Genomic DNA, 22,444 nt, shown 5'->3' on the forward strand with positions numbered 1-22,444 from the left:
TTCTCGGGCCGCTAAAGTGCTACTGTAAGGCTCGAAACATTGCGCTGATTAAAATAGGACCACCTGTCGAAATTAAACAATTCTCCATAGTTTATCAGTTATAGGTCCAGGTCAACACAGCACAGCATCTGCGTCCAGACTCGGATTGCAGTCCACCTATTAGTGACCTCGGCACTAGATTTAGTATTGAGTTCTATCTTAAGGCTCGTTCTGTATCTACTCTAAATTATTTGATAACTGCTTTGAAACTAATGTGTATATAGTTTTGTAGTTAACACGAGGAAGTGAACAGTTCTTTTCCTTTACGAGGTCAAGGAGGAGCACTCCTATGTTTAAGCGTTGACCCCGTCGTCAGGAGATCGCAAGCAAGCAAGCAAAATTTATTTATATAGCGCTTTTTACAACAGGTGTTGTCACAAAGCAGCTTTACAGAACAATCAGTATTACAGAGAGAAGAGAAAAGAAAATCCAAGCACCCATGAGCAAGTCAGCGGTGACGGTGGCAAGGAAAAACTCCCTAAAAGAGGAAGAAACCTTGAGAGGAACCAAGACTCAGAAGGGGAACCCATCCTCCTACGGTCGACACCGGATAGCAAACATTATTAGTATGAAGTATTATAGTAAAGTGGGAAAAGAGAAGATCTGAGGGTGAGGACTGCACAGCGCTGTAAAGCAAGAAGCTCAGCGGTGGTCAAGCCGGTCCAGAAGGCTGGTGAGCAGCGGCACCCAATCAAGGCAGAAGAGGCAACTGCATCAGACCCACAAGATGGGCAGCTATTCAGCTCGTCAAAGGAAAGAAAAAAACAGTCAGTTCTGTAAAGAGTGGCTGACCACAGATTACAGTATAACAGAGCAGCAGAGATTCCAGCAGGTCTACATCTGACAGGGAAGACTAATCACCAAAGGCTTGACTATACAAGTAGGTTTTTAGCCTAGACTTAAAAACTGAGGCTGTGTCTGATTCCCGCAAGCTCTATCCCTAGTGTTGCTACAGCCGTCCGTGGCCAGGAGTCCAAGACAGCACAGTTGTCCTCACTCTTTTTGTTGGGGGGGGTATTAGGATGGCCCCTCATCCTCATCCTGACATAACTGGTGGTTATGGTTCTAATCCAAGCGTGTTCATCAGTTCAATGATGTTGGATTAGTGGCCGTGTCGCTTCACACGTCTTAGAGGAGGCCTGTGCTAGCTTTCTCCCTCCTAGAGCTGACGGCATTGTGTGACTGGGGGAGTCATGCCTACTAAGTGTAACTGGGCACGACTAAAGTGGGGAGAAAACTGGGAAACAATGCAAAAAAAGAGCACTCCTATTACAGTAATAATTCACATAAAAACACAAAAATATTAGCAAAAAAACTGCTTAAGAGCAATCTTAAGAACTGCTTAAGAAAAAATGCATCTATATTCGTTTACATTCATTAAATTAGTAAGCTAACAATGGATCAATGGCTCTTTCACTGCCCTGTTGTGGCTCCACAGCTGAATCAGATTTGTAGGTAATAATATTTATAATATAAATAAATAAAAATAATAATATTTAGATCAGTGCAGACTGCTGGTCACCATAGCAACACAGACAATCTCACCTAGCTAACGAAAAAGGCAAAGAGAAAGATTTAAGATGAACATCGATAATTTGTAGGCAAATCAAGTTATTTGTGTTTATAATCACTCTGACTGGTTCCTGATATGTTTATTCTGTGGCGAGAAACTGACAAACACTAAAAAGTCGTGAAGCTTTTTGTTCCTTTGGAAGAAAAGTTTCCTGCCGGAGATGTGAGAAAAGCGGAAAGATTAAAGCTGAGCAAAGCAAGTCTGTATTTTTGGTTATATTATATTTTTATCCTTTACTATACAGGGATGTGACCCCTGATATAGGCAATGGTTTTAGGTTTAACAAAGAACCGTCGTGCTTACTATTAAAAAACGCCATCGACATAGAGTCCAATGTATTTTGCCCTTTTAACATGGCCAAGAACCGCCTACTTTGACAAGGAAGGGCCACTGGACTGACACACAACACAACAACCATAAACCGTTGTGTGAGCATGACGGACACAGGCAGTATATTTTCAAAACAAGGCTACGACAAAAAAACACAAACCTAATTTTTCAGTCCAATGAAAGCCGCATTCCAATTTCCCTAGTAGTTTGCCCTCCAGAGTGCACACAGTATTCAAACATTTTTAACTCCAAACCACAGGGAGTGAATGTTCTGTTTAAAGTATGCCTGGGCGATATCAAAAAATAGCACAAGTTTTCTAGTTAAAAAACTTCGATCAGTTATCGATTACACTGCCTCCCCCATCCAACACACATTGCAGCATTGACCTGCTTTCTTTTCCGTTTTTTGTTTAAATGCTTTTTGAACATTAACCGTTTAATGAAAATCTTTAAAACCTACATATAAAGAAATACAACTTTGCGCAACTCAACATCCACAAACACATGCGCTCATGAGCTTCTTCTGGTGTATGTCCTCGCTCCATGCCAGAGAAACTTTAGACTGCAAGCAATTGCCAAAGTAACACCACCATACTTTCCGTATGCAACCAATGAGCTGTTTTCTGTTGTAATAGCGGAGTCAGCAGAATTCAGCAATAGATGCCTTTTTAAAACCATGTAGTATAATATTGTTTTCATCATTCAACTAACCACAAGGACATCTGTACAGAAAAGTGGGGAGTTTGCTCTACTGCAGCCTGACGTCTTTGAAAGGTGCATAATGTAATATTATTTACCTGTTTCCCAGCCAGAGACAGGGATCAGAGGAACTGGAGTCATTTATCTCAAATGTTTTACTGCAGCGAGTCACAATGAAGAAAGCTGAAGTGCCAAAGCATGTCAGCGTTTATTTTTGGTTCCATTCGCTTATAAAGGATGTAAGGTAAAATATGTAGAAGGTGAAGAGCCGTGCAGTAAAGCTAGCATTACAGAGCATAGCAGAAATAATTCTCCCTCTCTCTTTAATCAGAAACAACTGAGTATTGGGGTGTGTCTGAACACTTCTTAAAGGCACATAAACCTCAATTTCCCAACATATTAAGATGTTTAACAGTCAATTAGTCTTCTCTAGTTCTATCAATTCTTTGTCCCAACATGGCGATTACTTTTCACACATCGCCATTGGGTCACTTGTCAAACACTGATGATCTCTGAGTACACTGCCCAGGACTAGTTGGAAGGGAACTTCAAAACGCACAGGGAGTAGCAAGCAATGGTTTATCACTTCGCAGGAAGTTGCAGGAATGTTAATCCAATACTGGATGTCTCTTCCAGATGTGTGTCGCTCCATATTTCATTATGATGTTGCAGTAACTGTCAACTGCTGATATCAATAAATACAGACAATGCGTTCATACGTAAATGTGTGAATAGCCAATCTGAATGAAACGAAAAAAAGTAAGCATAAAAACAGCAAACAAACCCAAGAAGGGCTTAAGAAATTTAAGCTTTCTAAATAAAATCCAAAAACAGAGTCAAAAAATGAAACAGGCCAAGACACAGAAACAGAGACCTGAGAAGCTGCTCACTATGCCAAGAGATCCTGTGGCAATACTTTGCAAAGACAGCATGAGTGCAAACAAACAGGTCTCTGAACAGGCAAAACATTATGTATGTAAGAGTATGTAACTGGCCAGGGGTGGCAATGTATGTGACATGTGATCTCCCAAGGGATTCCGGGATTTGGAGTTCAAGAGGTAACGGGCGATGGGACTATAAGGCCGGAGGAGGTTTGACAGAAACTGTGAAAATTCTGATATGTGTGGTAGCTTAATATGCAAAATGAACTAGGTTTGGATGGAGAATCTGAGCCTGAGACCATTGAAAGACATATTTAAATAGGAAAAGAGAGCCAGCCAGCAAACTGCTTCCTCGGGTTGGAAGCTGAGTTGTGAGAATCCGAGATGTAAGGAGATTTTTTTTTAAAGTGTGATGGTTTTTAAATGTTAAAATAACCAAGATGCTACTTTACTACGAAAAACTGCACATGTCAAATGACAGCATGATTCAACCCTCCTCAAAAACTATTCAAGTACTACAACTAGAGTGGCTGTAGTTTGTTACAGCATATGATTCATGCAGAAAGGATCTGTACGCCACCTCGCCAAGTTGGAGCTACTGTAAAACCAACGGAACCTGATCCAGGAGCACAGAGCCTTCCTTTTCCATGTAATAGGATCAATTGGAAGTCGGGGCTGCTGAATATGATCCGGGCCACCTGAAAGGCGAGCCCGGCAGCATTTCCTGCAAGTAAAGTGAGAGATGTTTGGAGTTTGGGGGCTGCTCTGACGCCCTTGGTTCTTCCAGCTGACAAGCACCATCACCTGTCAAAGCTTGGCCGTAATTGAAGGCTGGAGAGAGAGAGAAGGGGGACGGCAGAGTCACACTGCAAAAAATGATATCTTTGAAAGTGAAATTATCTTAAATACAGTCTTTTATACTTGTTTTGGTTTTAATATTGCCTGGTAGATAAGAAACCTGCTTTAAAAAATCTACTGCAGTGAGATGATTTTACTTGATAAAATTACATAAAACTAGTAAGAAATTTCTAGAAACAAGTTAAATCACTCTATAACATTCCTACAACCATCTCACAATTAGAAAAAGTAGATATTTCAACTACATGTAAAATTGAACATGATGACATACCATATTTTGCTGTGTAGAATAGAACACTGTGTATAAGTTGAGTCGAATGAAACTGAGCACCTATAGCCTCTTTCAGTCCTGATGCTCAGGTGGTGGAACTTCCACCCATCTCTTTGAACAGCACTTAAGCAAGCATTGATCTAAGTGCTTATGCACTGTATTGAACTCATCACTGCTGTCAGAACAAAACCTTGCGTCTTCAATGTGGTAAATTTACAGTGAAGGAAAAAACATACTTTAATTTTAATGCAAGTCAATGGAACCAGACTTCATTCTCCAGTAATTCTGGGTCATTTCTTTTGGCTGTTCATCATGAAATTTACACACAATGTAAAGGACAACAGATACTTGCAAATGATGTCAAAAACAGTTTTTTGTTTCTTTTATTTTGGCTAAACTCAAGCGTCTCATACTGTAATCTATTTGTACCAGTGCACTTTTGTGAGTTGGACTGAATAAGAGCATCTGCCATAACTGTAAACGTAAACGTAAAATCAGGGTAAAGATTAGTGCATTAAGTTAAATCACAACATATATTGTATTTTGTGTTTTTAGCTCCGTTAACCCAAAAGCCTTGTTTCTAGTGTTCTCTGTGGTGTCTATGAGATTTCCGTTGCTTCACAGCTGCTCAGAGAGATAAAATATTTAGTAGCTACTAAACTCAATATTAACTAATGTAGTGCATCTAGTTTGGATTAACGTATTAAACCTGAACTTAGTAAACATTTCCATTATGATTAGCCTCATTTTGGCCTTATGTACAGCTGGTTCCAGAAATGGAAGTTTATTACCAAAGCTTCTAGTTTAAGGGTTTTGGTACATGTCTACACAATTAGAAATTAGAAAGTTTTATGCAGGTCAGTATTTCATTATTCAAAGTACAAACCATGTAAATGTTCCCTCAAAGGTCCGATTGTGAATCTTAAATCGTTTCTTCCAGGTGAAAAGTTCATATCTGTACCTTTTCATAACCGAATGTTTTAAAACAGAACCTGGAGGCGAGGCGGGGTGTGTGGAGTCAGTACAGCTTGGAAAATATAATTTCAGTGGATTATGGTTCAGTTATGTTCCCTGACTGAAGGTACTGAGATGAACCCTTGAGGGTTCCACCCCAAAGACAAGAGGGGAACTGTACCAGTGACAGCTTCATATTTTCTGAGAGTGGAAGACGGGCTCCAGCAGAGCCTAAACATACCCGAGGAAGTTCTTCGCTGTCTTTGGTGGCATTTGCAGCAGTTTACTGAATTCTTTACTTTTCCAGGTGAAGAAGAAGTCACCAAGCACAACCACATCAACAATAAGTGCATCGAAATGTAAACTAGTTGTACTTGAGCTGTGCGTTGATGTGCTCATAGCTATTTCTAGAACTGTTATTTTTCCATGTGAGATCTTTCTTACTCACGGCTATAAGGCTCTACAGTGAGTCTCCTTACTGTACAGACGGTACTGATCTCCGGCTATTCCGAACTGTGTGGAACCTCATCACTGTATCTCCTCTCCTTTTAATACACTACATACATCATAACTGCTGCTGTAGTGACTCTCACTGCGCACTTTACACTGTAAACATTGCTGCAACTCCTAGTTATGTCTATACTCATTGTGCTTTTTGTCCACCTCATACCACTCAGTGCCTGCTGTCATGTATATACAACAAATCTGTCTCATATGCCACGTAAATATGCAAATAGATACACTATATTTCTACTGTTACACTTATGTTTATTTCTTTATTTTCTACGTTTATTATAGAATAAAGTTCAATCTATTAGTCTATCTATCTATCTAAGGAGTTATGTAGTTATCTAGGAAGCTAGCGCCAATGTTATTAACATTTATTCTAACCCCTAGAGTGTTTTTGCTCATATTTTTAAACTTAACATAGATAAATATGTTTTCTTTGATTCTACACATGGTTCTGTGTAACTGTAGACATTTTGTGAGTGCATGAGCATGAAGAAGTCAGAACAACTAGTGTTCGGCTAAGATAACTGATAAAAAAGATACGCGTCAGTCCACACTCATAAGATTTTTATGTATACACAGTGAATCATTTTGTTTACAATGAGTTAAACTAACTAGTAAGCAAGGAAAAAATTAGCCAAACTAAATGCTTTGAGGCATAAAATGACCAAAAAGACCAAACATTAATTTTGGTTATTAAGGTGGTTCTGAACTCTCAGCTGGTGGAAAATGAATTACAATCATAAATACTGATGGAGCTTATTTTTCAACGTACAGCAAAAATACGGCCAAGCAGACATTATTTAAGCTCAAATAGTGATGAAACAAAAATGTGAGAAGAGAGGACAGCCCTGCATCTAGAAACAAGACCTAGCCACTGCAGGCTGCTGGCCATGAAGGGCCTATGAAGCAACAGATCGCCTGCTCTCCAGATGCTGCACTGTTTCTGTTTACAGTGTTTACAGTAAAGCCTTTCCCCTGGCTGAACGATGGAACGGTCATGTTTCACCAATGATAAGAGTTGAGGCAGGATTACACACTCATAACAAGCACATCTCTAAGAATAAGAGTACTCAAGGTGGCTTGCTCAAGATGAGGGTGAGCATATATAAAATAAATCACATTTAATCCACAGAACCCAAACATCTCCTGAGAGCTGTTATTGACTGCAGGACCTCGACACTGGCTGAGGAGATTTCGCTAATGAGCTGTTCTAGCACTGTTAAAAAAGGGAAAGATACTCCAAGCATACATAGTTGGATGGCAAAATCATCCACAATTGGACAGCTCAGGCACAAACAAATGCAGAGGAAAAAAAAAAACTAACAACTGATACATAGGCATTTTTGAAACAAGCACAAAAAGTTCTACAGTACAGGTAAATCCAGTCCACTTGCAAGAGCTCTGGCGGGAACCTTCCTCACCGCGGAAAGGTTCTCAGCTTTATGACGGTGAAAGCGGCCGTCACACTGTGACTGGTCTTTATCAAGAACACTAAACATTACTGTCTCAGAGAGTACACTCCTAAAAAAGATGGTTCTTCTATGGTTCTTCAGTAAAGAAAATGGTTCTATATAAAACCATAAATTCAAAGGAACAGTCCCATTTCACCCCTCTCCCCTACCACTTAGACCTACCCCTTCATTTTGCGTGTTCACGACTAGAGGTAGGGTGTCCTGACTTTTGTTGAAATAGAGGGGGAAGGTGAAGTGTTGGGACTACATGGACCTCCAAACAGAGGTTTTTCAGAGGATCCAAAGGGAGTGTTATGAGAAAAAATCAAAAACAGCAAGAGACCAAAGAAACCCGCAAACGTGAGAATTGTCTCTGTAAAAAATCTGTATTTTCTTAGTTTATCGTTGTTTCAGTATTATGGTCCTTTTATTCATTACAAGTATAAACATCACTGGTAGTACGCTAACATCTCAGTAGCTCGTCCCACTTTAAACGGTCCGGCAGTTCTGACACCTGAAGGGCCAGGATGTAACTGCTGCATCATTTAAGGTGGAACCAGAAAATTCAAATAAGAATCTGGAGAATATCTGACTTCAGCTTCATATCACTGAAGAATTAGGGGTGGGTGATGATAAATAAGTGCCCCCCTCTTTGAAGACGTATGATGCCCTAAATGTAACTAAAGCCCAGCAGTGAGGAGCTGAACTTTACCCTCCTCTGCTGTCGCTGCAGACGGGCAGGGTCGCCTACAGAGCGGCGCTAGTAGCTGTTAATGAAGTGACGCTCCCCATTTCAGTGGGAAGATTTCAACAACTACCCCTGTAGCTCAGTTCCAACGGGCAAGATGACACTTGAAAATAAGGGGTAGGGGTAAAAATCAGAAATGGAACTGGACAAAAGAACTATTTGCATGATTAAATGGTCATTTATGTGGTGAAATGCTTCTTCAGATTGATGGAGAATGTGCTTTTCCTCTATTGTAATAAGCTTAATAGTCACAATACAAAAAGCATTTTTGGTGCTACATAGAACCCTTTTCAAAAAGGTTCTTATTAGCACCATGTATAGCACATTCTCCAGCGACCTGAAGAGCCATTTAAGAGCCGTTTTCTTTACTTTATCCTTTTTAAGAATGTAGAGAAACAGCGACTCTGTCTTTCTCTGAATCCATAACAGTTTAACATAACAATGAAAATGCTTTTTATGCTGTTTTATGCAGAACTGTTGCCAGTGAGGATGTTTGATTGGATAAGGCTTACATGGTTCGAGCAGGAAGGCAATATTTCACATCTTACAGAGCGCGTTAGTCACTTGTCAGTCTTGCTTGTGTGAACGACTAATGCATGCTGAAACTTACAAAAACATAAACATGTCTGTGTTGGAGCCCCACTATAAATGCTTAATGAGCAAGAGCAAATAGCGTAATAGACTGTGTGCTGCCCCCGATACGTTTATTGCTGTTCCTTCATTTCTATAATGACATAGAAACGGCCACCAACAGCAAGTAGAGGCATCCGAAAAAGTGCAAGAGGACAAGTAATTTAATGGTAAATATAACATTGCTCTGCGATGGACTGGCGACCTGTCCAGGGTGTATCCTGCCTTCCGCCCGAAGACCGCTGGGATAGGCTCCAACACCCCCCCCGCGACCCTGACGGAGAAGCGGCTTAGAAAATGGATGGATGGATGGATGGATATAACATTGCTGAAATAAAAGTAATGCAAAAACACAAGATACATAGACAACACAAATGCAAAAGATTCTGCAGTAGGCTAATGCAACACACTTAAATGTTCCTAAATGATCCTTGCCATGGATGAACGGTTCTGATAAAATCTTAAATTGGTTCTTCACAATTGTACATCTCTTTTACAGAAACGTTTATCACAAAACCATCCTTTGAAACATTCTTTTGTGGTTCTTCTATGCGTGGCTCTGAAAATGCTGCTTTAACATGGAATACTACAGTAAGGCTTGATGGAACCATCAATTACACGGTGAACAGCTCCGACGAAATGGCACTTCTGTATGTCATTAAAGTAATTTTTTTCAAAGGCATTTAATTTGCGGGATCTATTTCCCCATTACTGCTTGATTTCAGCTACGGCCACCTCACTTTCTCCTTGGCCGAGCCCGTGGCCCATCTGCAAATTAATTCTGTCCAAATTATTCAACATGTCTCACGGCTCACCTCACAGTTTACCCTTATTAGCCAACGCAAATGGAATCATCTCCGCAAGCAGGGTGATATCTGGGTCGCCTTGTGTCATCCCGACTGCGTGCCGCTCGCTGCACTGGCGGCGTTTTCTTCCGGATATCAGCTGAACTGGAGGCAAACTTACACCCTGAGAAAATATTGGTTTGCAGCACGGCAACTCGATCTTAACCTGGCGTGCTTTCAACTCTCGAGCGGCCTGGGCAAAGACTGAGGGCTGGCCACTGGACGGGTGGATATAGTTAACTGACCAGCCCTGGAGAGCCGATGCGCCGAGTCACGTTCGGATAACTCCAGCCTAATTTCCCCAAGGTGCAACCTCAGAACAGAAAAGGAGGATGTGCCTGTTGTTTTCATTTTCAAAGTAAACACCCACACCTGCTTGTGTCTGGAAATATTTCTAGCAACTGCATTAACATGAAACGTGAATATTTATAAACACGGATTTACATGCACATAAATACGTCACAACACATTTCTGAGTCAACTGAAGGCTGTGTTTTCCCTAACGCTTTACAAAACCCACTGAAAGAGTATTCTGGACATAATTACTTTTTATACTGCATATCAATGACTTTGGGTGTGGAATTGAGCACCTTTTGCTGCTTTAAGACTTTAAGTAAACCTAGCAATGAACTGATGAGTTGAATCAGGTGGGTTTGAGCTGGAAAATCTCCAGAGTGTGCAGTAAACCATCGTGCCCTTGAACAGGGAGCACAGCGTTTGCTTCAAATACATAGAGAAAAAACACTATTATACACAACGTTAAAGCTTGGACTGCTTGAGTTAGTTTAATATGGCTATATAGAGATATAATCTATTTTTAAAAATACAGAAAAAATGGTCAATTTTACATCACCAATCCACTAAAATGCGCTACTCACTCCTACTAGTAACACTTTAGTGATGTTTATCCTGTGATAAACAAAAAGCTTCCAAAGCTGATACGATTCGTGTATGTTTTTCCCTCTAAATCTCAGTCGATTCCCTGAATTACTCTTTTAGAAATAAAGGTTCTGCGCAGGTATGTTTCTGTTCATCAAAGTACAAACAATGTTAATGTTCCCTCAACGGTACTACAGTGGTTTTAAGGTCCAGTTGTGAACCTTAAATGCGTTTTTCCAGGTGAAAAGTTTGTATTTGTACCTTTTCAGAACTGAATGTTTTAAAACAGAACAGTAAAATAAAAGCCTCGAGGCGAGGCGAGGCGAGGTGCGTGGAGTCAGTACAGCTCAGAAAGTATCGTTTCAGTGGACTTTGGTTCAGTTCTGCTCCCTGACTGAAGGTACTGAGATGAACCCTCGAGAGAACCACCCCAGAGACACCTTTACTATCTTTATTTCTAAGAGTGTATGAGAGTAGAAATGCAGAAACTGCTAGCAAGCCAATACCACTGTGTTGAAATGGCATCACATGAAAGTCAGCCTACTGCTATATTTCAGCGCTATTATGCAACAGAACAGGCAATACAGAGGATTCAGTGACATTCTTGGAAAAAAAATATACACTGGAGAAAATACACCAGCTTTGGGACATTTTGCCTGCAAAAGAATTCTATTCATTTTCCACATTGAGAAAAATAGCTTACACTTTTAAGCTCCTAATATGGGCAATGTTGGGTCTACTGATAGCATAGAGGTGGACGATATGGCAAGAATATAATATTGCGATACTGCATGAAATTTTTCGCAATACATATCACAATATGTCAGAGTTGGAACTGAGAAAAAAGAGCTATATTATAAAAAATACTATCAAAAACTATGACCACAACGATTTTCATTCAATATTTGGCACTAAATCCAGCTAAACAGGACTAATATTGCTCTCTTTATACTGAAACAGGCGCTCAGTGTTCTACAAGTGCCAAGCTTATACAGGGCATCCTGGCCTTTCCATTGATGTATCATTTGTTGGGGAGTCCTACCTTTTCAAAACGGCTGCCAACTCAGGAACCACGTTTTATGGGCACAAGAGGAGGAAAAAGTTTGAAAATATGCATTTACTATGTTTCTAAAGCCTATAATTGTTATGTTTTAGGTAGAAAAACGTTTTAGCCCATTTCCAGAGTAAATTTTTATTGATATGCATGAAAGTTTAACCACCTAACAGTATAATTTAATCTGTTTTATGGTATCATACATGACAGGAAATCAGAGAAAATTAAAGGATGATCACACCTCTCTTGATCAACAAAGAGCTAAGCAGTTAAATACTATCATATTACTGTATCTATTTTTTTTTCCTTTCTGGTCTTCATTTTTTTTATCACCAGTATTTTAAGATTTACTCTTACTATCCAGTAAATCTGTCTTTTTGGCAAAAGACTGGAAATGTTATTGAGGACCTATTTGGAATTATGTATGAGTTTTCATGAGTGAATATTTATTTTAGGAAAATACTCCAGTTAGTAGGGAAGAACAACAATACCTGCTTAAAAAATTACTGGCAGCCAGTAAAAAGACCACAATAAGAAAGTGGATGACAGCAGGTGAATCGAAATTGTCGATGAAATTTACTCAAAAGAAAAACTTACATCTATGTTACAACTGAAGACGGAGTGCCTTACAAAACACTGGGAGAAGTGGATCTTAAAATACCCCATTAGAGCAACTGGCACAAGCAATTAAGAGGATATGTAAAAGGTGATATGTATGGGCGTCTATATTACGTATTCCTGTGTAACCCATACTGTTCAGTAATATAGTCATGTTAACAATTGGATACTATATTATCTCCTAGACAGCCTTTGCCCTTTAGTTATGCTTGTTTATGTTTTTTATTAATCTGTCTTTTCTCTTAGAAGTCATCCAATAACAACTGAAGGTACTTAGATGGACCCTTAAGGAGTGAAGCCTAGTGACAAGATAGGTGGGGCTCCTGGAAGTCATCCAGTGATAACTGTGAAATGAGTTTTTACTCTTACTGCTAAACTGACAAATGGAGTAAGTGAATGCAGGCATTTAAGCTCTGGATTTGAGCTTCATTTCCTAATTTATTAGAAAATCTCCTTTTATACAATTGCATATTTAAAAAAGGAAAACATTAAAATAAACGAATTACTGGCCCCTTCTATTTATACAAAAGATTCCTCCCAATTATGGAACAGTTTGCTGCTTAATGACAGCCGCAGTCAAACTGAGTGGGTGCCCTGGAATTACTCTGAGCAGCATATTGATGATCAGGATTTTGAAGACTGATGACAAGGTTTCTGAAGTTGTTGCTGAAGTTGCAGCAGAGTTTTGGTATGATGCAGTACAAGAAGCAAGAAATATGACACCAGCATAATTATGCAATGTCCCATTGTCCTTGATAAAGGCATTGCATAAAAAATAGACTTATTCTTTCTTAAAATTACAGAAATTCTCAAACTTAAATTTTTCTGGGTCTCGGGAGGATATTGTGACATGATTTATCACAATAACGATATATCGTCATATCGGCAAGCCCTGTGACAACATATCGCAATATATTCAGCTTTCCTTTTGGTGGAAATGAATCCAAATTCCAGACCCGGATCAGTACCATAACACCGTATGAACCCAGAACCCGAAAGTAACACAGTCTGAACATTCAGGCCTCTTTTTTTAAGCAACCCAAACGACAAAACTTACTCCGCATCTTTGATGAGGGGTTTACTGCCGAGTCTGAAGAGAGGCCTGTCATCCGTAACTGCTCCCTTTCGAAGAAGGAACTTTTCTGCCAAATCAAATCCTAAAACCAAAGCAAAGAAATAGAAATGCTATTATTATTATTATTGTTATGATGGTGCCATTTTTCGCCAAAGCATCTTAAACAAAGACAATCGCAGTAGTCCTGTAGAGCTAACTGCCTTGCTCAATGGCCCATCGGCACTTTAAACATGCTATCAAAGTAGACATCAGCTGGAAAATGTGTTGTGTAAATAGCTGGTATTACTGTGAAAATCAATTAACCAAACTGTCAGTGTCCATTTGATGCACATCTGTGATCTGTTTTATGGAACAACGCAGTATTTCATGTTGACTGAGACATAATAAGCTTTACGCAGCTAATTTGCAGTGACAGCTAGACATACAGCACCATATGCAAATGTGACATCCAAACGGGAACCTCTTATGGACGCCGTTAAAGCAGCCGCAGTCTTTTTGAATCGTACCTGTAAACTCACGATGGCCACTCATGTTGGTGTGCCATCTTTCCTCCAGCTTCAAAGGAGGACACGAATGATCTGGGGGAAAAAAAATACTAATTAACTAAACAAATCAATCCATATTTTATGTGTTTTTAACATGTTAACCTTTCTGAAAGAGGAAAACTATACAAACATAAAAATATTAACAATTTAATTGTCTGTTTCTATAGTCGTACGTGCAAGCTTAGACGCCGCTGGTCAAATGAAGTGTTTTGTTGATTTTCTTCAGTGAAAATGTGAAAATAAGTACACACCCACACCACTGCTGAGCAAAACGTTGCATCGCCAAAATGATAACTACACGAGAAGGAAAAAACATGCTCTTCTTTCAAGGTAAGTCAATGGAACCAGACTTTTGTCCAAGTAATTGTGGGCCATTACTTTTGGTCCATTCATCATGAAATTTACACATAACGTAAAGGCAAAGAGCTGCTCTCAAATCATGCCAACAACTAAAAATGACAAAAATGGAGATACGAGGTTGTGTTCCAACAGCAGCGACTTACTGTGCAGAGAATATATTCCTGCACATTTTAATGCACAAACTGCTTTTTATTTGCCCATTTTAACTGTCTGTAAAAAACAAAAATAAAAGTGGTACATTTTTATAACATTATTGCACTGTAATATGTTTACATCAGGTAATAAACAGAAATTGTCGACTAAAATTAGCAAAAGATTAAGATTAAGAGACCCTTATTGGTCCCACAATGGGAAAATTTCACCTATGCATTTAACCCATCTGTGAAGTGAAACACCACGTACACTCTAGTGAGCACACACACACACACTAGGGGGCAATGAGCACACTTGCCCAGAGCGGGGGGCAGCCCAATCGACAGCACCCAGGGAGCAGTTGGGGGTTAGGTGTCTTGCTCAAGGACACCTCATTCATGTGTTGTCGGCTCTGGGGATCAAACCGGCGACCTTCCGGTCACGAAGCTGGTTCCCTAACCTCCAGCCCATGACTACCCCCCAAAAAATGCCCACATTAAGGTTCACTAACCCTGGAGCAACATTTAGTTCCAGCCTACATCTGACATGCTGCACACACCTCCTCCTCCACTGTCCAGCCAATCAAGGACTTTAATTAGGATTAGCTGGCACAGGTGAGGCAGACTGTGGTTGAAACGAGGCCCTCTAGGATCAGGGCTGTAGAGGATGTGTTACTTATCTTCCCACAGAAAGTCAACAAAATATGGAATTTGACCAAACGTTTGTGAACACAAACAATTGCAGTACAAGTACTGAAAATATAAACTGTTCGAGCTCAAGTAAGCAAACATTACTCCCTGCTGCCCTCTACAGGGGATTACAGAAGTGAGAACTTTCTTTGCTTTCTTAAGACCCCTAATATATTTTGATAAATGCATTTGTTGTTTTCTTGCTTTCTTCACAACTCATCTACTGAAAAACCACCCAGTTTGCAATCTGTTTGTTGTTAAACATATGACTGTGAAAGCTAACAGGCCTAGTAACAGATAACAGTGCTATAATGGATATTCACTGGAGCAGGGGTGCCCAGTCCGGGTCCTGGAGATCTACCACCCTGCACAGCTTACTTACACCTTTAATCAAGCACATCTGGTTCAGGTAACGGAAGGCCTTCAGGACCACGTGAGCATTAGAGCCAGGTGTGTTGGTTCTGAACTCTCTAGGCTGGTAGACCTCCAGGACCAGCACTGAGCACTAAAGCACTGGAGATTTGACTTTGTTTTTATTACTTTTATAGGACTTAAAATGTATTTTGAACTAATCACAATTATGTTTGAAGAGATTTTTGAAAAATCTAATTTGCACAGTTGATGTTTGGTGTCTGACGCTTTCTTCTCTAGTTTTGCATAGAGCTACAAGGGTAACATGGCTAAGTAATGGAAGTGTATGTACACTAATTATCATCACGGCTAAGCATCATGTGAGCTTCATGCCTACAATCATCCCAAACTTGCCTCAAACTACATATGAGTTGTTATGTAATCTCACATAGGCCTGCTTATGTGGTTTCTGGCACAGTATGACACACTTATTTTAAAAAAATGAAAAAAACTGTGACTCAAGTCTCAAAACATACGGCCATACGGTGTCAACATAAGCAAGCCTATTTGACATTACTCAACACAATGCTAACTGGTGGGGTTTAAGCAGAGAACTTATAGAGAGGATAGTTACAGCACTGTTTTCCGTGTTGCTCAAACACTAGAGGGCGCTCTGGAGCGAGTCAAAATGAATGGCTTAATATGGAGCATTTGAGCAAAATCATTGTTTAATCAACATTTTTAATGTAAAAGAATTCAATAATTTCCTGAACACAGAGCAGCAAAAAGCATTTTAAATGTGCCACTAGTTCTAGGAGTTTAAACCGATGCCTCATGTACATTCATGGCGTCTGTGAGCACGAACAGCCAATGTGCTCTCTGGTGAGAGCTTCCCTTACTAGTTAGCTATATCAGCTTCAAAGCTCCAATGCAAAACTAAAGGTGCAGGCTTCAAATACAAGGTCTTGGCTGATGGAGTACATTTGGGGTGAGTGTTAATGTGATTTTCCACCAATCTATCGGCGATAAAAGCAAACCATGGTAATAAAGAACAACCAATCAGTTGCTTTCACTGTCTTATTTACTGTCTGAACATTCAGACTGCACATAAATCTTCTGGCTCAGATCCAGCACATGTGACTTTCGTCCTGCTGACCTCTATCTACTATGGCCATGGAGTCACGGAGTCCGTGTCATGAAACACGGCTCATGTTCTCGTATGTGCCTTAAAGGAGGCATTGCAAATCTTTAGCCAGGAATAATTCATTCACACCCAGATTCCACACAAGAGCGCCAAACAAGTGTTAATTAAGGGTGGTGAAAATACGGGCCTGGTGAAACTTTCTCCACAGCATATCAGGTCAACTTTGCCTTCTTTTGTGGCATGTACACGCTAAAGTTGGCACCCTGAGCAACATGACGCAACTGAAACAACAACTCGGATACGTTTACACCTCTGGTGTTGGGTAATGGCCACCCACAGCTGTAAACGAAGAGTATAAACCAGTGGCTGACTCACCGCTGAGAACCATTTGATTTGAGAACATCATTTGACAGAAAGGAGAACAGCAGCAAGGCCTGTCTGAGAGGTGTTTGAGTAGTGCAGACCAGATGGTGATGGTATACATACCTATTCTCTCGTTTACTGCCATGCCAAAAGTAAAAGGAATGGCATTTACTACCCAGAAGAACACAGTCCATCCCAGCCTTTGACTCATGTCTTCTGTTGCGCATGAGAAAGGGCTCCTTGGATACCTAAAATAGAACACAATGTCAATTTTCAGAGATATGAAGTATGCCAATGACCGATAAAACATTACAGTAACATCAGGTTTTGACTCATATTTGTTTTCCGTCAGATTGTTAAACCTGAGCGTGAGAGAGATTTAGAGGGTGGCCGATGCTTTCTTAAAAGTACATTCTAGCTCAACAAACCAGGTTACTTAATCATATTGGGGTGGGTAATAAGGCAAAAATACAATATAAAGATCCTTCAATGCAAGATATTTTAATAATACACAATACATGTCATGACTTTTTTTTTTTTAGGCTGGAATGGAGAAAAAAAGTGGTGCCACATTTTTCAAAACTCTACAAATTCACCAATTCTTTAATGATTTTTAATTCAGTGACACTAAATGACACCAATTAAACAAGACTAATTACGTTCTCTTGGTAGTTGAAACTTAAACTTAACTTCTTTAAGTATTGATGATTTTACAAACTGCAAAATTAGCAGAAAAGCACTGGGACATACTATATCATGAAGATGATATAGCCATAATTCCCACCCCTGATCAAATCTTACACATAATATTACATTATTACGTCATATTACATTATAGTATAGCACAGTATGACTGGCTACTGTTGTTTTATCCACTGTAGAGATGTTCTGCCTTCTACTGAATGAATCTGGATATGCTTTAAATGGATATCAGATTCAGAATCTTTTCTTTTTGGTCAGGTGTCGACATAAAATGAAATTCAACAAAACAAATAAAGTCTGCGAGTAAAACAAATGATGTGCAATGGGATTTAGGAAAAGTACTAGAGTACATATAAACACATCTAAACCGAGCAGCTAATGCAAATGTGGGTATATTTTTAAATATGCATATTGCAATAAGTTAAAGTGCATATGCAGCCTGACTGAAGTGGAAAATGTGCTTATTCAGAAGGATTAGGGTTTTTATGATTTATACAGTGGTTATATACATTCCTATTAAGAAGAAATGTCTTTCTAAAACCCACTTATGTAGTTCTGAAATGTTTTCTTATTTGGGGGTTGTTCTTCGGTAAGAACAGAATCTACACACTCAAGAGCACAAAGGTGAGAACAGCGCTGTGCGTTAAGAACACGTGATGAACCTGACGGAGACTTTTCCTTAGGATTTTTCTCAAGAACAGATTTAAGAACAAACTTAAATGCCTTGGTAGTTGAATCAGAATCCATATTTTCATACTCTGCATAAACAGTTTTTCAACACAAACTTTAGGGGTTTCTCAGTCAGGGATTAAGCCTAAGCTGGTAGTTCTGGACTACATTTTCCATTCACAACGCAGTGTAGTCCAGGACTAGGCTTAATCCATGTCTTTGGAAACAAAGCCATGCGTCCACATTTCAAACCGAGGCACCTGTGCTTGCAATTTTATCTCACACTGCACTTGTATGTACTGAATACCTTTACAAAAAAGTATAAGTAACATTAAGTATATAAGTATAAGTACATTTTATTAAGTATGTAGGAAGTTCTGGTTGTATACTTACAAGTGTACTATTTTCATACTTTTTAAGACTAAATTCGCCCACTTTTTAGTTTATAAAAGTACATCTAAGTATTATTTAGGTATAAAAGTAATAAACTCAAGAACACAAATAGTTTACATTTTATTTTGTAAGTTTTATTGCAGTGAAATTCACTATACGTGAGCTTATAGGTACTAGTTATATCCTTGCAGTAGGGCTGAACGATTAATCGTTTTATATCGAAATCACAAATCTTCAAATTGAAAGAGCTGCAATTGTTCAAGTATATGAACAAGTACATACAAGTATGTGTGCAAACAAGTATAAATACAGGCCAAATATGCTTAAACTTTTCCGTATTGTCAGTATAAGCCAAGTACAGTTATGTCTAATTCTGTCTAATATATTTTTGATAACCACATACAATGCAAACTGAGAGCAACCGCACCTACATTTGGTTTAACAGTTGGATACTAATAGCACATTGGAATAAACGTCTGCTTTGTAAAGGTGATGCATCAGACTGACCATTCAAATGGACATCACATCCATGTGAATGTAATACCTAATCAGCACGTTGAGCCTTATTCACTAATATCTTCTTAAACCTGTTCTTGAGAAAAAGTCTACGTCAGATTCATGATGTTGGCAGTAACTGTGCTGATTTAATTTTAATTTTAAATTGAATTATTTCGTATTTTTTAGATTTAGTATTATATATTAACAAGCAACAAATTGTAATTAGTTAAAATGTTTGTTAATTAATTAATAAGGTTAATTACTTTGTTAATTCTCTTGTCTTTTCTCGAGTGCCTTGCTCGCCCTTTACTGCTGTATCCCTGTGAATTTCCCTGTTGTGGGACTAATAAAGGGGAATTGCACAGATTTTTCAAAAATTCTGCATCATGCAGTTGCTGAGATGTAAAGAAAGGCATTAAAAGTACACTTTATTAAAAAGTTGGTTCTTCAAGGGTTCACCTAACCCCCAATTGTTCCCCGGGCACTGTGGATAGGGCTGCCCACCGTTCTGGGCAAGTGTGCTCACCAGTGTGTATGTGGTGTTTCCCTTCACCGATGGGTTAAATGCGGAGGTGACATTTCCCCGTTTGTGGGATTAAAAAGTGTCACTTAATTAAACCCAATCTGTTCAGTGAAACACCACGTACACACTTCTAGATGGTATGTGTATATCATATTTTCAGACAGAGTGGTGTTTACGTCACGTCCTCTTCTGTGAGATTACGGGCTGGTTGCAAAGCAGAAATCTGATTACTACCTGACTCATGTAGACCCAGAGTTATCTGATTACCTAGGTGCATGAAAACACACGGAAGCAAAATCTAATTTTCCGCAGTCATCAGATTATTAAATGCATGTAAGCGCACTCAACGACAAATAACACTTTGCAAACTGCACAGCACTAAATCCAATTAAATACAACCATCTGTGCCCCTTTTCGTAAACAAACATGCCGTCAGTAAGCGTTTTCAAGTACTGACGTTCTCCACGATGCCCTCGGAGAAGCACGTTGTGACAATATGGCAATAATGATCAAATATCGCCACATCGCCCACCCGTAGCCTGAGCCACGTCTCCTGCATCATCAGCCCAGGTTTCTCCTCATTCACCAGCTCCATTCAGCTGAACTGGACTCTGAACTTGAACCTGACACACACCAGGGCGGACACAGAAATCCAGCTCGGATGTTGCAGGAGCATATTCCATGAATAAATAGTGCTGAAGGATCAAGTGGAGGAGGGACTGGGAAGGAGGGGGGAGGGGGGGGGGGGAGTATTCCTGAAGCCATCTATCATCCCTCTGTGTGTGTGTGTGTGTGTGTGTGTGTGTGTGTGTGTGTGTGTGTTTTGCTATCCCTGTGAGGACTCACAATGACAGGACAACATAACATTTCTGTACAAGTGAGGACATTTTGCCAGTTTAGGTATAGGCGTAGTATTACTTGACTACTGTGTGTGTGTGTGTGTGTGTGTGTGTGTGTGTGTGTGTGAAGGTGTCCCATCAGCAACCATCTCCTAATCGATATATTAACGTTAGGTGTACTAGCCAGCGCCTAACGCACTCATAAAGTTAGCAGGTTAGTTAGCTTACCGGTTTGGACATCTACTCACTAGTTTGACCCACATTTGAGGAAAAAAGTACCAGCTGCGTTACATTACGCAGGGATGGCACTTCACAGCTGCTCAGCTGAGGGAACATTAGCTTAAAAAAAACAATTTCAGGAGAGAAAACAGCGGCGACTCGGGGTCAGGACCCCGCTAACTTGACGCCAACTCAACTTTGACGGCAGCTAAGCTAACCTAACTAACGTAACGGCACAGAGACTTTGACGTTAACTCGACAATTTACAAATTATAGTCCCACCTACAGCGCCTAAAGGTGCCGGGAGACTTTTCTTCTTCTCACTTCAGTCTTAGGACACCAACTCCATCCAAAAAAACGAGAGAAGAAAAGAAAGAAAAGGGAAAAGAAAAGAAAGCCAATTCATGGCTGAGACGCTGAGGTAAACCGACCGTTGAGAAAACAAGCGCACGCGACGAACACGAAGCTGAAGTTGGCTCCCTGTAACCGTCCTATCTCGCCGTTCCACCTTAAGTGGTGCAGCAGCTCCGTTCGGGCGGCACGCACACCTGAGGCGCCAGAATGGAACCGCTGCGGCATTTAAGGTGGAACGGCTGAGTTCGGACAAGAAGCTGGTGAATAGGGCGCCAACTTAAGCCTCCTGAGGCAAACGGAGCGCTACTTACATCTGCTGAGAAAGTTTAGTCTCTCCTTCCCTCTCCTTCTCTCTCTCTTTCTGTCCCTTTTTCCTTCCAAAGCGGGACCGAGAAGCTCCTCCGGGCGCTATGGGCTCATGTTAGGAAGCGACTCGGGGTCCAAACACTGTTGGAAACACAGAAAAGTGAGAATGGAGAGGCGCTCCGAGGAGCCGTGTCCTTATTAGTCTCACCGACTGACCCTCCCACTCACTCACTCATTAGTCCACTAAAATACATCTGCAGGGAGCAGAGCTCAGGGGAGACCTCGGAGAGAGAGAGAGAGAGAGAGAGAGAGAGAGAGAGAGAGAGGGAACTGAGCTCCACATCCAGGATTTGATGCAGATTAAAGGACACTCAGGTGGTCTCCAGACCACCAGCCCCTGGGACCCCCTCCCCTCACTCCCAGTTCCACACCTCACCCTGTTCAGGACAGAGCAGACTTGTTGACTCAGAGCGGCTGACAGTGGGAGGCAGTGAGAAGAGTGGTCAGTCAGATTTTCTACAGGGCAAGTCTTCAGTGGTGGTGTCCACGAAAACTAAGCCAGGCATTGCGTGTTTGGCAGTGATTTATATAAATATAATCATATAATTTGCATTATCATCTAATAATGTCCCTGCACAATAAACATGGTGTATTATGTTTGTTACTAGATAAGATTTACGTTTTTGGCTGACGCTCTTATCCAGAGCGACTTACAATTTGATTATTTTTACACAGGTAGGCGGAGGTGGTGTTGGGAGTCTTGCCCAAGGACTCTTATTGGTATAGTGTACGGTGCTTGCCCAGGTGGGGGATTGAACCCCGGTCTACAGCGTAGAAGGTAGAGATGTTACCCACTACACTATACCAGCCATAAGATAAGGCTTTATTGTCATTCGCATCACATGTGGTACATGAGGTGGAACGAAACATTGTACTCAC

At 40.2% G+C, this 22,444-nt stretch overlaps 1 protein-coding gene across 1 annotated transcript in view; it reads right to left on the reverse strand.

The window, feature by feature from the left end:
- Positions 1-21,681, reverse strand: part of LOC108429281 (collagen alpha-1(XIX) chain) — a 269,795-nt gene extending 248,114 nt beyond the window's left edge. The window contains exons 1-4 of the mRNA XM_037532973.1: positions 21,511-21,681; positions 17,126-17,250; positions 13,925-13,996; positions 13,401-13,500 (exon numbers count right to left, since the gene is read on the reverse strand). Of these exons, the coding sequence (XP_037388870.1) occupies positions 13,401-13,500; positions 13,925-13,996; positions 17,126-17,250; positions 21,511-21,512 (299 nt within the window). The 5' untranslated portion in view covers positions 21,513-21,681. The remainder of the gene's footprint in view (positions 1-13,400; positions 13,501-13,924; positions 13,997-17,125; positions 17,251-21,510) is intronic.
- Between the last annotated feature and the right edge of the window lie 763 nt (positions 21,682-22,444).

This window comes from Pygocentrus nattereri, chromosome 22 (genome assembly GCF_015220715.1).
Source record: "Pygocentrus nattereri isolate fPygNat1 chromosome 22, fPygNat1.pri, whole genome shotgun sequence".
NCBI classification, from domain to species: domain Eukaryota; kingdom Metazoa; phylum Chordata; class Actinopteri; order Characiformes; family Serrasalmidae; genus Pygocentrus; species Pygocentrus nattereri.